Source organism: Pollachius pollachius (assembly GCF_949987615.1).
Source record: "Pollachius pollachius genome assembly, chromosome: 15".
NCBI lineage: Eukaryota > Metazoa > Chordata > Actinopteri > Gadiformes > Gadidae > Pollachius > Pollachius pollachius.
In genome coordinates this window covers 17,784,228-17,798,939 of record NC_136948.1, presented here as the reverse complement: position 1 = coordinate 17,798,939, position 14,712 = coordinate 17,784,228, and the positions used below count along the sequence as shown (strand labels likewise).

Below are 14,712 nucleotides of genomic sequence, written 5' to 3'. Positions count from 1 at the left end.
AAAGCCATTAACATCTGGTGTCACAGTGGTGGTTGACACTGGTGGTTAACACTAGCTAGCTAAACAAATAACGTGGGATCAATGTAAATCATTTGTGGCAATGTTTAGTTGAACTGACTGTAAAAAGCCAGCGCAGTCTGTGGCTTCAGAGCAATGCTACATTTGGTTTACATTCCAAAAGGTTTGTGTTTTCATCCGGACCGCGCGGTTCCTTCTGTGCTTCCATACAGGGGCCTTTTTGTTGGGAGTACTAAAAAAACAAGGTGACCAATCGGGCTAAAGCACGGTGGCATTGTGGCCCTCCATCCTCGGCAGCCTGGCGTCTTGCACCGTCCCCATGGTTACCAGCAGCGGGCGGCTGTCCTCCGACATGCTCGAGCGACCCACGGTGGCCGAGGCGGGGAGGGAGCTTCCCCGGGGCAGAGGGCCCGAGGGGGTGGAGGAGGTGGTGGTGGTGATGTTGCCCGCCGACGGAGCCGGGGGCTGGAGCAACGTCGCGGGGTTGGCCGTCTCCAAGGGCAGCCCCTGCTCCTGGAAGCCGTAGCCGATGTTCCCGCAGGGGAAGCGCCGCAGTCTGTAGAGGGGCACCTGGTGAAGACCGGCCGAATCGAGGAGCAGGGGCGACTGGGAGGCAGGTGGAGGGGGTGGGGGCAGCAGGGGTCTGCACATCCCCTGCTGCTGCTGCTGCTGCTGCTGCTGCTGGTGGTGGTGGTGGTGAAGCATCTGGAGCTGATGCTGCTGCTGCTGCTGCTGCTGCTGCTGCTGCTGCTGCAGTTGGAGTTGGTGCTGGAACTGCTTGTGTTGGTGCTGGAGCCCCAGGGCGCCAGCCGCCTCCGCCACCGTCCGCCCCACCTGCTCCTGGCCCTCCCCCGGCACCCTGCTGCCCCCGCCCCCCCCCACGCAGCCCTGCCTCTGCTGCTGCTGCTGCTGCTGCTGCTGCTTCCTCTGCTGCTGCTGCAGGAACCAGGAGCCGTAGGTGGGGTTCCACAGGCTGCTGGGCTTGCCGTTGCGCTCCTTCTCTTGCGGCAGCTGGCCCTGGGCGAAGGCCAGGTTGACGTGGCCGCCCTCGCAGACGGGCTGGGCGGCGGCGGAGGAGGAGGCGTTGGAGGCGGTGGTGGCGGCGGCGGAGAAGGAGGGCTTCGAGGAGGTCTGCAGGATCTGGTGCTGGTGCTGTCGCAGGCAAAGCGAGGGCTGCTGGGTGGCCAGCTGAGCTTTGGCGTCAGGAGTACCAGGGCCGGCTACGTCCCCCCCACCTGCGCCTCCCCCTCTCCGGGTCTCCTCCCCGGGGTAGGAGGGAGGGGGAGGCTGGCCTCCTCCGCCGTGGCCGTCTGGGGTGGGACCGACCACCAGTATGGCCGGCACTGAGCCGTCGTCGGGATTGGCTGCCGCCTTCTCCTCCTCCTCAGTCATCGGGCCGTACTCCACCGGCAAGGGTGTGGTCACCACGTCAGGGTCCTGGGAGGGGGGGGTATGGGACTACTTTGAATCCCTTTGAACCTGCAGGTTTCCCTATGAGCAGCCTCTAGTGGTATCGGTTGTAGTTAAAGTTATAGCTCCATCACTCCGGCACAATACTGGACCGGAATTAAACGATTTAAAGAGAGAAATGCCCTGGACGGCTTGGAGCGGCGAGTTTTTTGCTTCACAAACTTTAGAGTTTTGATATTTTTTAATGGAGCAAATAGATGCGGTAGAAGAGGACCATAGGGGGAGTTAAAATCTGTAAACACAAATCTATGACCTGGAGTCTTGGCATTACTACTTCAAAAGAGGAACATCAGAGCACTCAGAGAGGTCGTCTGAGGGCCAAAGTGACCTGGTGTCCCATCAACAGGACAAAGGCCCGACCCGGAGCAGATCAGAACACTCGTACACACGTTCACGGCACGTTAACTCTGATTTAATGGAGCCCGTTGAACACAAGCATCAGCCCCCGGTCAGGCTACCTGTAGGCAGTAGTCGATCCTCTCCAGGATGGTGGAGAAGTTGGGCCTGTCCTCAGGCTGGTGCTGCCAGCTCTGGGTCATGATGCGGTACCTAGGACACACACACACACACACACACACACACACACACACACACACACACACACACACGATCACACAAACAAACAGAACAGTTCAATTAAACATAATACAATAAATAAAACATCCCCCACCGGTATAAGCTTGCACTAATTAAAGTCTCCAATCCCCTCTTAAGAACTAAAAAGGGTATGTTTATTAGCTTGTTTTCATCGCTTGCTGGGGGAAATTAACAGCGGCCTCCAACAGGGTGGAGAGCTTTCCTTTGAGAATTACACCGCGAGAGGAAAACATGGCAAACAAAACATGGTGATGCATTCACCAGACCTCTTCAATTTATTTATTTATTGCGAGGCTGCTTTTTCAATTACAAGTGAGTCCTTTGTGTGCTAATAGCAACGTGTGGAGGGTCCATGTTCACTAAGCGGGCAGGAGTTGGCCAAGGTACGATGGCAGTTTGTAAAATGATAAGCAAGCATGACGCATGGGGTGAGCAGGTGAGTGAGGGAGGGAGGGAGTGTGGGAGGGAGCGTGTGTGCGTGCGTTAGGAATGGACTGCAGGGGAATGGACTGCATCGGTAAGCCGGTAAAGTCACAAAGGTGCCAGAGTAGAATATACTGCGCGCACGGCACTGTGTGAAACCATGCCCGGAGAGAGACAGAGACGAGAGGGGGATTTGAGCTGAATTTATAGTCTCTGAGGTGCTCCGTGCGTGAAGCTGGCGGTCAGTCCGAGAAAGGCCGGGGAATTTATGGTGGTCGTTTCACCGTAACGTCACTGCGGACGTTAGTTCCCCCGCGGAGCCAGCACATTTCAAAGGTGTGTGTCACGATACAAACCGACGCAGGAAGAGTGTCCCGGGGCCGCGATGATGCCATGTCGGGGTAGCGCCGCCGGCCCGTGCAGTTTACCAACGGGAACTTTTATTTTTTGTGTTTTGCTCACCATCAGAAGTAATCTATATTACTAGTATCTATATTTATCTAGAATAGTGCAGGGCCCGTTCAAAACTTGCTGTTCGAAACAAGCCGATTGCTCAGCCTCTTGCGTGGCTACTTGTAGCATTTTCCAGGAACCATTCATCCGAACGACTTCACACTCAACCATGCACTTCCTTGGGTCCTCAGAAATATACCGGCCAGGTGTGAAGTCGATCGAATGAACGCGTGTTGGGAAGATTGAATAACAGCCATACAAACATATAGAGCCTCCAGTGATTATACTTTGATGATATAATATATATTATATACACAGCAAAGCGCTGCCAGGCATTTGATGAACATGGGAGCCTTATGCTCAAATTACTATTTTGGAAAGTGAATACAGTGGATGTGTGTGTGTGTGTGTGTGTGTGTGTGTGTGTGTGTGTGTGTGTGAGTGTGTGTGTGTGTGTGTGTGTGTGTGTTCAGGTCTTCACGTACACTGGACCAGGGCAGTTTTTTGGAGGGTCCATCCGTCCCCCGTTGGTAACGAACTCCAGGACTTCCTGATTACTGCGGCTGGGATAGGGCATGTAACCCAGGGAGAAGATCTCCCACAGGAGGACCCCAAAGGACCTGAGGAGGAGAGGGAGAGAGACTGAACAGTTACTCTGTTAAGTGGACAATGTTGAACACTCAGGTGGTTTAATGATCAACAAATGGAATACACAATAATTGAACAACCGAATGCCTCCAATTTTTTTTTCGTGCAGATGTGGTTTGTTCTTCATTAGAAGGGAAAACATTTTATTCAGAATTTCAACATGCATTTAAAATCAACTCCGATTTAGTTTTCTGCAAAACAATAAATAGCCGGCTTCTCCTACTGACAGACAATTTCTGAACAAAACATTTTGGAGAGGCATTTATGTTCAGGGGACTATAGGGAGACATCGGATCAGAGAGTACCTAATCACCGTGCTCATCTAAAACGGAGTAAGACACAATGAAAAACACATTGCTCCTTGTGAACAGCAAGCACTTCCATCAGAGTCATTGGGGCTGAAAATAGAGATGCAGGCGCTCACTATGAGACAGATAGGGAGACGATGTGAGAAACAAGGAGAGAGAGGCCCAGGGGGTCAGTTTGAACGCTAATGTGGACAAGCCAGTCAGATCGAGACCATTCCAGGATGATAGGAAGGAAAAGAGAAACAGTGATGAGGACAAGATAGGGTGTGTAGGAAGAGACCAGCAGCCAGAGGAGACAGTGGGAAAGAGAGACTAGTAGGGAAAAGGTGAGATGGGAAAGAGAGAATTGTAGCGAAAAGCTGAAATGGGAAATAGAGACTGGTATTAGGAAAGAGACCTGCAGTTGAAATGTAAGATGGGAAAGAGAGACCTGAAGTGAAAAGGAAAGAGAGACCAGCAGTGAAAAGGAAAGAGAGACCAGTATTGAAAGGTGAGATTTGAAAGACAGACATTTAATAGAAAATTAGGTGTGAAAGAGAGACCTGTAGTGAAAAGTAAAGACGTTCACGGGTCCCACAGTGAACAGGTAAGTAATGAACGAGAGACCCACAGTGAAAAGGTAAGTAATGAACGAGAGACCCACAGTGAAAAGGTAAGTAGTGAATGAGAGACCCACAGTGAAAAGGTAAGTAGTGAACGAGAGACCCACATTGAAAAGGTAAGTAGTGAACGAGAGACCCACAGTGAAAAGGTAAGTAGTGAACGAGAGACCCACATTGAAAAGGTAAGTAGTGAACGAGAGACCCACAGTGAAAAGGTAAGTAGTGAACAAGTCTCATAGTGAAAAGGTAAGTCGTGAACGAGAGACCTGTAGTGAGAAGGGGAGTCGTGAACAAGTCTCGTAGTGAAAAGGTAAGATGGCAAAGGGCGGTCAGTAGTGAAAAGGAAAGTAGTGAATGTGAGACCAGTGGTGCAAAGGTCATTTGTGAACAAGATACCGGTAGTGAAAAGGTAAGATGGCAAAAAGAGACGAGTAGTGAAAAGCTTAGATGGATAGAGAGACCAGTAGTGAAAAGTTAAGATGGGCAGACTCACCATGTGTCGGTCTTGGAGGTGAAGATGCCCTCCATGAATGCTTCTGGCGGCATCCATTTCACCGGAAGCATGGCACGCCCTCCTTTCCTGTAGTAACTGGCCCTGCACGCACGCACGCACGCACGCACACACGCACACACACACACACACACGTTCAGATATACATATGCATACATATTCTATACACGTGCATATGCACATATGGTAATTGAGCAAGCACCGACAGATGTCTAATGCTTAATCACTGATGGACAGCCTCTACAGAAAAGCTCACTGACATTTTACAACGGTTCTATTAAACTGTCCAATATGTCAGCCTACACTTTACAAAATATTTAAATTAACTGACCAAATCGTGGCACTATAGCACAAAGCAAAATTAGATATGTTAAAATCCATTGGAATTCCAATTGGAAAAGCATATAGTTTCAAGGGAAATAGGACTTAATTTCCCATGGGTTCTATTACATTCTTTGCAAACGGTTACTTCTGCTTCTTAACTTCTAGTTAGCCTGCAGTTTTTCTTATTCTACGTGATGAAACACTGATTATGCAAAAAGTCAAACTAGTTGGGAACCAACTGGGACCCTCAGAATGATTAAAATACGTCAACATTTTCACTAAAGGCCTTATTTGCCCAAGAGGTGTGCAGGTATATCTCAGCAGACATTGGCAGGCACACCGCAATAACGCCCCCCCCGGGACCTGGAGGCATTAACACACCTGGGTGACATTGAGAGGTGGAAACAAATCGATGGAAGGGACAGATTAGAAACAAAGCAACAAAACAATAAGGAAAAATAGATAAGGTGAAGAAGGATAGAAAGACGACAAATGCCTGTTCACAGCCATGTCGCCATGGCAACAACAGCAGCATTCAAAAGTAAGTTCAAAAGACGCTCCGAGTGAGAGGAAAAAAGAGACACACCACAATTGAGCAAATAATGGCTCCATCTGGCACGCCCGTTTGATATACTGGTTACGATTTTATACTAAACGCAACATTTCAGCATCAATGCTCGTAGAATTCCTTATCTAAAAAGGAGGAGGAAAAAGCAGTGAACACAGCTGACAGGCCTTTTATTTTATTAAGCTAGGAGGTACAAGTATCTGGTTCTCACGCACAAGATAATCTGCGTTGCTGCTCACGATAAGAGTCTCAAAGACATATGTCCCTGAGACATACATATACTATATATTTTGTGTGTCTACACAACGATGGACTTGGCTGTTCGATCTGTTGAATGCATTAGACGCGTGCCTAGAAGCGGTTTGCATGGATTCGAGGCCCTACAAAGGAGAGGAATCAGAAGCAGAAATCTGTGAAATGTCAATAAACCATTAGTGAGAATGGGTGAACAACTAAAAAGTATAATCTGAGGTTGAGGGATCATATGATGATGGATGAGTGTGGAGGATTATACTACACAGCTCAAGATCATCAATGATTGCCATCGCAACCATAGGCAGGATTAAAATTAATGATCTGGTTTTGTTACAAAGCTGGCAAAATTTGATGCCAAGATGTTTGCCTGCTGCCAAATGCTTTATGAATTCATTAGAGATCAATTTGTTGCAAACCGGCTTCATGAAGTGAGCTAAGTGGACCTAGAAGCGAGAAACGTGTCTCGAAGCTGTCACTGAAATTTTCAGACTTTGTAAGGGAAACTACCCTTAAAACAGCACTGACAGGAACCAGTATTCATCATCGACTGTCGAGCACAGCACTTTACAGTAATCAGGAGGTGACACACAGAAAAACAAGCCAGAAATGCCTGGCAGCTTCCCAAAATACACCTGGCTGCCCACTCTCTTCTATTTGACTTTGAACAAGAACCGCTCTTAGTCGTTCAGGTCACTCAGCACTCACAGAGAACTGTGTTGCCTTTTCCCCCGAGCCGTAGAACAGTCCCAAAAGAACCATTTTGTTTTATTATTTATTTATTTTTGCTTTGTTTTCATGGCCCAAGACAAATAACCGTCCGATCGATGGAACAATCGTTTTTTACATGCATATGGGCTTTATGCGCCACGTTTATGAGCACGCTCACAGCCAGGAGCCAGTGCCAACAGGCCGGGGCCCGAGCCTAGGATTAGACCTGACGTAAACATAGCAGCGCCCATTCACTAACACAGATAGCATGCATGTGTGTGTATGTGTGTGCGCTTGTCTTTGCGTAGATGAGCAGTCACCTGAGGTGAATGCAGGTGAGTTAGGTGAGTTAGGTTGGTAGGGCGTGTGAATTAGTTGCTGTGTGTGTGTGTGTGTGTGTGTGTGTGTGTGTGTGTGCGCATGGGTGCACATGAAAAGTATATATGGTATGTTTCGTGAAAGAAGGCAATGGGGTGATAAGGACTTTCATGAACTTCCCCTTTCCCCCCACATAAAAGCCATTCTCTTTCCCATTGCCTCGTGGGCTGTTCATTCATGCGGGTTAGAGATGGGTGGACGTGGAATAGGCAGGGACAGATAGCAGCAGTATCACACCCTAGAGATATGAGATACCGCACACACCCCTGTCTCAGCCCGATGATTGAACTACAAAACAGATGTGTGTGAGTAACTTCTGCCTATCCATCCACCTTTGGGCTCCATAGTGAGGCTTTCACCGCACCTGTAAATGTCCCGGGCCATCCCAAAGTCCCCGATCTTGGCCACTCTTCCCAGTCCCTTGCAGGTCAGCAAGCAGTTCCGTGCGGCGATGTCCCTGAAAGAATGGGGGTGAATCGTTACACATATGCATCGCCTGCTGAACTATCTTTATGTCATTTTGAAACCAATCCTAGCAATACTGTGTGTGTGTGTGTGGTAAAAAAGCAAGGGTGTGTGTTTGCATGATGTGAAGTTCACAAAAAACATTGAGATGCTTAAAGGGGGCGCATAATCCACTCCTCTTCAGGCACTGTGCTTTAGCGCGTCACTCTATAGACCAGTAGGCTATGACTGCAAAAGTAGTCAGGAATCGAATTTTTCCCACATAATTTAGTTATGCCCGTATAACATGAGGCAGACTATTTCAGAATTCTGTTTTATTGTTTTAAGTTTTCAACAATATTTAGATATCATTAGCAACAGACTGAGCTTGGCCTATTATACAAAGAAGATGCATTCAAATGTAGCCTAGGCTACGAGATAATACAATAGCCTACCGCCAATTCACGGTCATCCACAAAGTTTGCTGCATTGCAAAAATGAAGTATTTAAGAAGCCTTTAAAAATATATATATATATTCAAAATTAAAATATATAACGGTTTGTTCTTTTTTAAGAAATTTTGGGTGGGCCTATTGAACAGTGGGTGGTCCCATAACACCGTGCCTGCTCCTCTTCATATTTGATCATGATCTTTTTTTTTTACCTTTGATTTAATTTAATCGACCATGCACACCCCCAGGACATAACCCTACCAAAAAACGAAAGACAGGAAGTGTTACTAAATTGTTTTATCCAGTTGGAAACTGTAATGAGAGATAATCCTTAGCTCAAGCTAAACTTTGTCATACCTTCCTTGCAATTTAACCAACAAGGTCTACGACGTATCAGAGGTCACAAGCATGAAAAGGTATCGACTTGTCCGTCCTTTGTGGCTAACGTTGTACTATTTACATTCAGCAGGTCCTCCATCCTGCTTCCTAAAGAAGCTGATTCAGAGTCAACAACATAAACACCTCTGCCACTACTGTCAACAATATCATGAGGCAAATACTCGTTGTGGAGGTCTTTCTGGTAGTTTCCGGGTGTTTGAGACATTTGAAGAGGCTCCCCTGCGAATCAATAGTGGAATCAAACAGCGTGGCTGCCCTGAGGCAAGCCAGTCCAACCCGCACGCTTGCCTACGCCGCTTCAATGAGTCACTTTCTAAAAAAGAACAGAATGGAACCAAACAGAGCCCATACTGTGGGACGGGTTGGGTTTAGATAGAAAGGAGATGGAGAGAGAGAGAGAGAGAGAGAGAGAGAGAGAGAGAGAGAGAGAGAGAGAGAGAGAGAGAGAGAGAGAAAAGAGAAAGAGAGAGAGGGAGGGAGAGGAAGAGAGAGAGAGAAAAGAGAAAGAGAGAGAGAGGGAGAGGGAGAGAGAAAAGAGAAAGAGAGAGAGAGGGAGGGAGGGGAGAGAGAGAGAGAGGGAGGGAGAGCGAGAGAGAGAGAAAAGAGAAAGAGAGAGAGAGGGAGAGGGAGAGAGAAAAGAGAAAGAGAGAGAGAGAGGGAGAGAGAAAAGAGAAAGAGAGAGAGATAGAGGGAGAGGGAGAGAGAGCGAGAGAGAGAGAGAGAGAGAGAGAGACAGATGGAGAGAGAAAGGTTAAAGTGAAGGCTGATGATCAAAATGCCTCAATATATAGGTATCTTTTGGTATTCCTTGAGATTGCTCGATCTTTGTGAAAAGAGCGATTTTTCACACGGCAGGCGCCACTGCTGTCTGGGAAAAAGCAATTGTGGTCCTGATCTGTATTCTGCTGCCGAGGCGGCGAATGCATTACACCTCAAACAAAGCACTAAAGGAAAAAGAGGCGTTCCTGGGAGGACATTTCTCTTCCATCAAATCACAACGGGAAAGGTTCCCCCCCCCCCCCCCCCCCCCCCCCCCCGCCGGGATGATAAAGTCTCTTTCTGTGACGCCATGTTAAGTGATTAATAAAGTTTAAAATAGCCACAAAAAAAGCAATTAGCCGAGACATGGAATATAAACCTCCACGGGGATTTCTGACGTGTATTCTTATTTTTTGCGTCTTCACTCTCACTCTCTCACTCTCACACTGAGCTCACTCCAGAGCAGACCCAACACAACTCAAGAGCTGTTGAGAACAGCTGGAAACAGTCCACGAAGACCCACTGCTAGCCTAGTTCTTTCTACACGTTTATATATAAATATATGAAGATTCCAAAAAAAAAAGAGCCACATTTAAAATAGGCCAACGCTCTTAAATGTTCCTTTGATGAAGCCCCTCTCCGCAAAGTTTCTATGACGACGGCGTGTTGACGATGCTTGGAATTTAATTGCTCATTATCTCGGAGTGCGTGTCGACGCCGCTGGCGCCGCGTGCGGCGGTCTCGCTGAGCGCCAGGGATCCCGGGGAGCCGGACTCAACGCACCAAACCGCGCGACGCGTGATCCTCGAGGCTGTTGGGAATACGTAATGGATGGATAAGCCAGCCGTTTAGTCTGGCTGGGAAGGTTCCTTTGAAAGTTTAAGTCATCACAGGAGCACAAAGGGGCGGAGCTTGTTTCCTTTTACGTTTGATGTCGATTTTTGGAGCAAACGCCATGACCAAAACCGTATTCGTATACACACACACACACACACACACACACACACACACACACACACACACACACACACACACACACACACACACACACACACACATATATATATATCATTTCCTCTCTTGTGGGGGTAGCAAAATCCAAGTCCTCCTCATTAAACCCGCGTGGAAGGATCTATGCAAATCATTTGTTGCTGCGTCGGAGTCAGCTAGCCAACAAGAGCTTGAGGGAAGGTCGCGACGGCACCTGCATGCACACTATGCGCGGCACGGTGTCATTAAACGCATATCAGGAGAACCCTATGATAGATGTCACGCTCTTTGCTCATTTATTATCCGCAATAAAGAAACAATGGATCCGGTAATTGTTTCTGGGCTGGTGTTGTCGTAGCCGTAGCCCTAGCTTGTGCATTGCCTTGTTTATATGCTAATTGACCTCGGAGGGAGGTGTCAGGCCCCTGCCTTCCCCAGCATATGTGTAAATATAATGCACATACTAAAAGATGATGCATGTCTATTTGGGGTGGAAGAAGCCCTGGGTAAGCCTTTATACGGTTAGCAGCACGCGGAACAACGCGTGTGTATGAACACAGCAGAGCATAACCGGCACAAACGCCTCATAGCGCAGCACAATCAGGGCTGATGATTGTGTTATGAGGCCTAGTCAAATACAATCTGATGTGTTTTCGAAAGAGGAACCTCGCTTTCTAGACATCGCCGTTTGAAAAAGGCAACATTGATCGCCTGAAAACAGATGATCTTCTTCAGGATAACCGAGGGAAGATTTTGAATCAAGTGATTGTATAAAATATGTTCCCTCGAATCTGTTATGTTGAAAAAAGAAGAGAAAGGGGAACTTGAGAAAGCGTCTCCTGCTGGCTGCCATCAAAGCAGCCCGCTCTGTCAACCATTGACACAAGGCTTAAAATCAGGAGGGTGCGCTTTGAAGTGTTAGCATGTCCCTGGGAACACAGAGGGGGAGAACAGCCAAGTGCTTTATGATGTTGTCACTCAACTCGGAGACAGAGAGGACACATGGTCGTCCATGCAAACACCTCAGACAGTTCCTAAATTCACCGCAGTGGCAGGAGGTATACGTTTTAGAAATAGAAAGCCCCCACCCGATTTTTCAATATCAAAGCCCCAGCCCAGATATGATAAACCAGTCAACACAGGGCCCATAAGGCGCACTGACAGGCTTTGGTGACTCTTTGGCACCACTGGATTGTAATTGGCCCCCATTGGTCATTGGAGTACTACCAGGAAATCAGGGCGAGAGAGATACAGAGACATAATGCAAGGAGTGAGAGAAAATTCGGTTTAAAGGGTCTTTTAGGAGAGTGTCTTAACTTTTTCTGACTCATGTTATATACGCGCAATGTCAAGAGAGAGAGAGAGAGAGTGGGAGAGAGATAGAGACAGACAGACAGACAGACAGAGAGGAGAAAGAGGGGAGAGAGAGAGAGACAGACAGACAGACAGACAGACAGAGGAGAAAGAGAGAGAGAGAGATAGATGGAAAAGTTACAGACCATCTCCCCGGCTCATGGGACTATTCCTTTAATTTTTTTCTTCAAAGGTCTTTTGTCAACTGACGTTAGTGTTTCAGACTGCTGACTGGCAGGCCGGGCTCCATCTGCCAGCGCCTAGCCCAACGCCAGCTCTGGTGTCTTTACGCCAGCTTGTGGACGGCAGTAGCTACAATCAGCCCATATGTTCTTGCCTCTTTTTTTGGTCTTTCTGTTGCACGCAGGAAAATCAATTCGCTATTCACTGAGCAAACTGTGGCACTTAGGAGAATCCCAGGAATGGCAGTTCCTTGGATGGTTAAGATGGATGCTGCTTCTGCTTTAATCTGCAAGTCCAGGGGATGTTGTGGTTTGAAGTGATGCAACTGGGATTATCATTTGTTTTAATTGACCATGAGGCTCATGTAAGGGTTCTGGATGAGCCTTCAGACCATCTTCGTCACTATGCAATTGCTGCATTAGCAACAGTAACTAAACGCTGGCTAGTTACGTTTGCTGCGCTGTGGCAGGTCATGCCATTGTTGAAACCTGCTAGGTTTGTTATTGCATGCGGTGATACACAGTGTGTTTGACGGGGCAATAGAGCTCTGGCTCGTCTGCTTGCTTTGCAGTGCACTGCAGACAAGTACTAAAAACAAAGGGGATGAATCTGGTTGAAAACCTGTTTTGGTCCACTGGTTTGAACCTCTTCAATCCTGTTGACACCCATAGATTACAATTCCTTTACCCACTTTGCTAACTTTTTTAATCAATATTTGGAAGATGTTTGGATGTTATACATCTGTTATCAAAAGATTTACATTTAAAAGAAGGATGTATAACAACAAAACTGCTTTTAAACATCTCTAAATAGGATATACATCCAGACATCTTTAAAATATTGTACACAACCTTATATCTGAGGAAATTCCTTATTAAAAAAAACAGACAAAACACGAATTATCATAGAATAGCAATGCTACACCCAGAGAGCTCCATGCTTTGTACTTAAATGCTGTCTTTAATATTTTTTAGCAGTTTATATTTTATTGAATATATATATCGAATGGTACGACTGAGATTGAGCACAGTGCAAAACTAAACATTGTATTTTTATTTAGTATGCCTCTAGGCCGCTTTACGTGGCGTCTATCGATGTGCTTGGAGAAATAAACGATTGCAAATTAACTAACAAAACATTTGCAAAACATTAACGATTTTTTAACGATATGCATTAAATCAATAATATTTGTGTCCACAATATATCGACTATTTATTGCTCGTTTTTTATTTACACATTATAATCCGATGGTGTGTTGCCTATATATTGTTTGTATTTTATTTAAACAATGTATCCCGATCGTGTGTTGACTTAATATTCATTAAAACATAAACTGCTAAAGAGTATTAAAGATAGCATTAAGCACAAAGCGTGGAGCAGTCTGGGTTTAACAGTTGTGTATTCCTATGAAAATGTGTGTTTTTTTTTTAATGAGGAATTTCCTTAGATATTGTTCGTATTTTATTTGCACATTACATCCCGGTGGCGTGTTGAGTGTCTGAGCGTACCTGTGTATGAACTGGTTCTCCTCCAGGTACTGGCAGCCCCTGGCGATGTCTCTGGCCACGTTGAGGAGGTCCACCATGGACAGACTGGAAGGCTGCTCCTGATCACACAGGATCAACACACAGGTCACGCAATAGACACGGAGGGTGTGTGTGTGAGTGTGTATGCGCGTGTGAGTGGGTACTCTAATACCCTCTTATACCCCAATTGAAATTGACCCCTAAGAGCTAATAAATGTGTATGCCAAGTAAACATACAGTTTTGACATGACAAGTTCCCCCACCCCGGCAGGATCTGCGTGCAAACAAATTGACAGCGTCCATTTGTTACTGACGCGTCCACCCACTCTCACATGCACACACACAAAAACACACATGAGCAACGGGGAAACTGAACAGGTCTGGTTCAGTGTGTAGATGTATTTTAACCTCTTCGACCTAAGCCTACTTTTAAATACACTGTAAGTGTGTGGGCGTGTTATGTGCGTACACGCAGATAGTTACGGATAATGTAGGCATGACAAATTTCAGTGCATGTGATGGTTGTATTTATGTGTGTGTGTGTTCGTCCATGAGTGTGCAAGTATGTTTGCCTTCATTTGTGTGTGTGTGTTTACGTGAGTGTGCATGTGAGTAGGTATGTGTAGGTATATGTGCCTGTATGTGTGTGTGTGTGTGTGTGTGTGTGTGTGTTTGTGTGTCCTTGAGCGCATGTTAGGAAGTATGTGTGCCTATGCCTGTGTGTGTGTGTGTGTGTGTGTGTGTGTGAGCCTGTGTGTGTGTGTGTGAGCCTGTGTGTGTGTGTGTGAGAGCCTGTGTGTGTGTGTGAGCCTGTGTGTGTGTGTGTGTGTGTGTGTGTGTGTGTGTGTGTGTGTGTGTATGTGTGTGTGTGTGTGTCTGGTTTACCAGCCGCGGCCTGGTTTCCCTTAGGAAGGACTTGAGATCTCCTCCGGCCATGAGCTCCAGCAGTATGAACCTGGGCAGAGCCTTCAGACTGACCCCTATACAGCGCACAATATTCTGGTGGCTGAACTTGCTGTGGGAGGAAAGAACAAATAGACGCATTGGAGGTGGCAAGGACCCGTGTTAATATGTAAAGCAGAGATGAGCGTTCCATATACGATGGTAATGCGGCTTATATGGGTTAGTTTCTAGAAAACGTTCTAGTATATCAACACATTACATTTTGGTATAGTAACGGATTGATTTGTTGTGACAGACTGCATTTTTGAAAAGTAACAGATTTGATTTTTCAAAAATACTTTTTGGGACACAAACCCTTGAAAAAAGACAATGTAAAAGATTGACCGAAAAGAAAATGATATTCATTTCTATGAAAAGCCCATATTACATTTTGGGAAAGT

At 46.6% G+C, this 14,712-nt stretch overlaps 1 protein-coding gene across 1 annotated transcript in view; it reads right to left on the bottom strand.

Annotated features, from left to right (window-relative positions):
• Positions 1–276: 276 nt before the first annotated feature.
• Positions 277–14,712, bottom strand: part of alk (ALK receptor tyrosine kinase) — a gene marked incomplete at both ends in the record, with an annotated part of 283,418 nt that continues 268,982 nt past the window's right edge. The window contains 8 exons of the mRNA XM_079752297.1: positions 277–1,077; positions 1,243–1,455; positions 1,947–2,037; positions 3,447–3,581; positions 5,013–5,114; positions 7,628–7,720; positions 13,352–13,449; positions 14,255–14,384. Of these exons, the coding sequence (XP_079608423.1) occupies positions 277–1,077; positions 1,243–1,455; positions 1,947–2,037; positions 3,447–3,581; positions 5,013–5,114; positions 7,628–7,720; positions 13,352–13,449; positions 14,255–14,384 (1,663 nt within the window). The remainder of the gene's footprint in view (positions 1,078–1,242; positions 1,456–1,946; positions 2,038–3,446; positions 3,582–5,012; positions 5,115–7,627; positions 7,721–13,351; positions 13,450–14,254; positions 14,385–14,712) is intronic.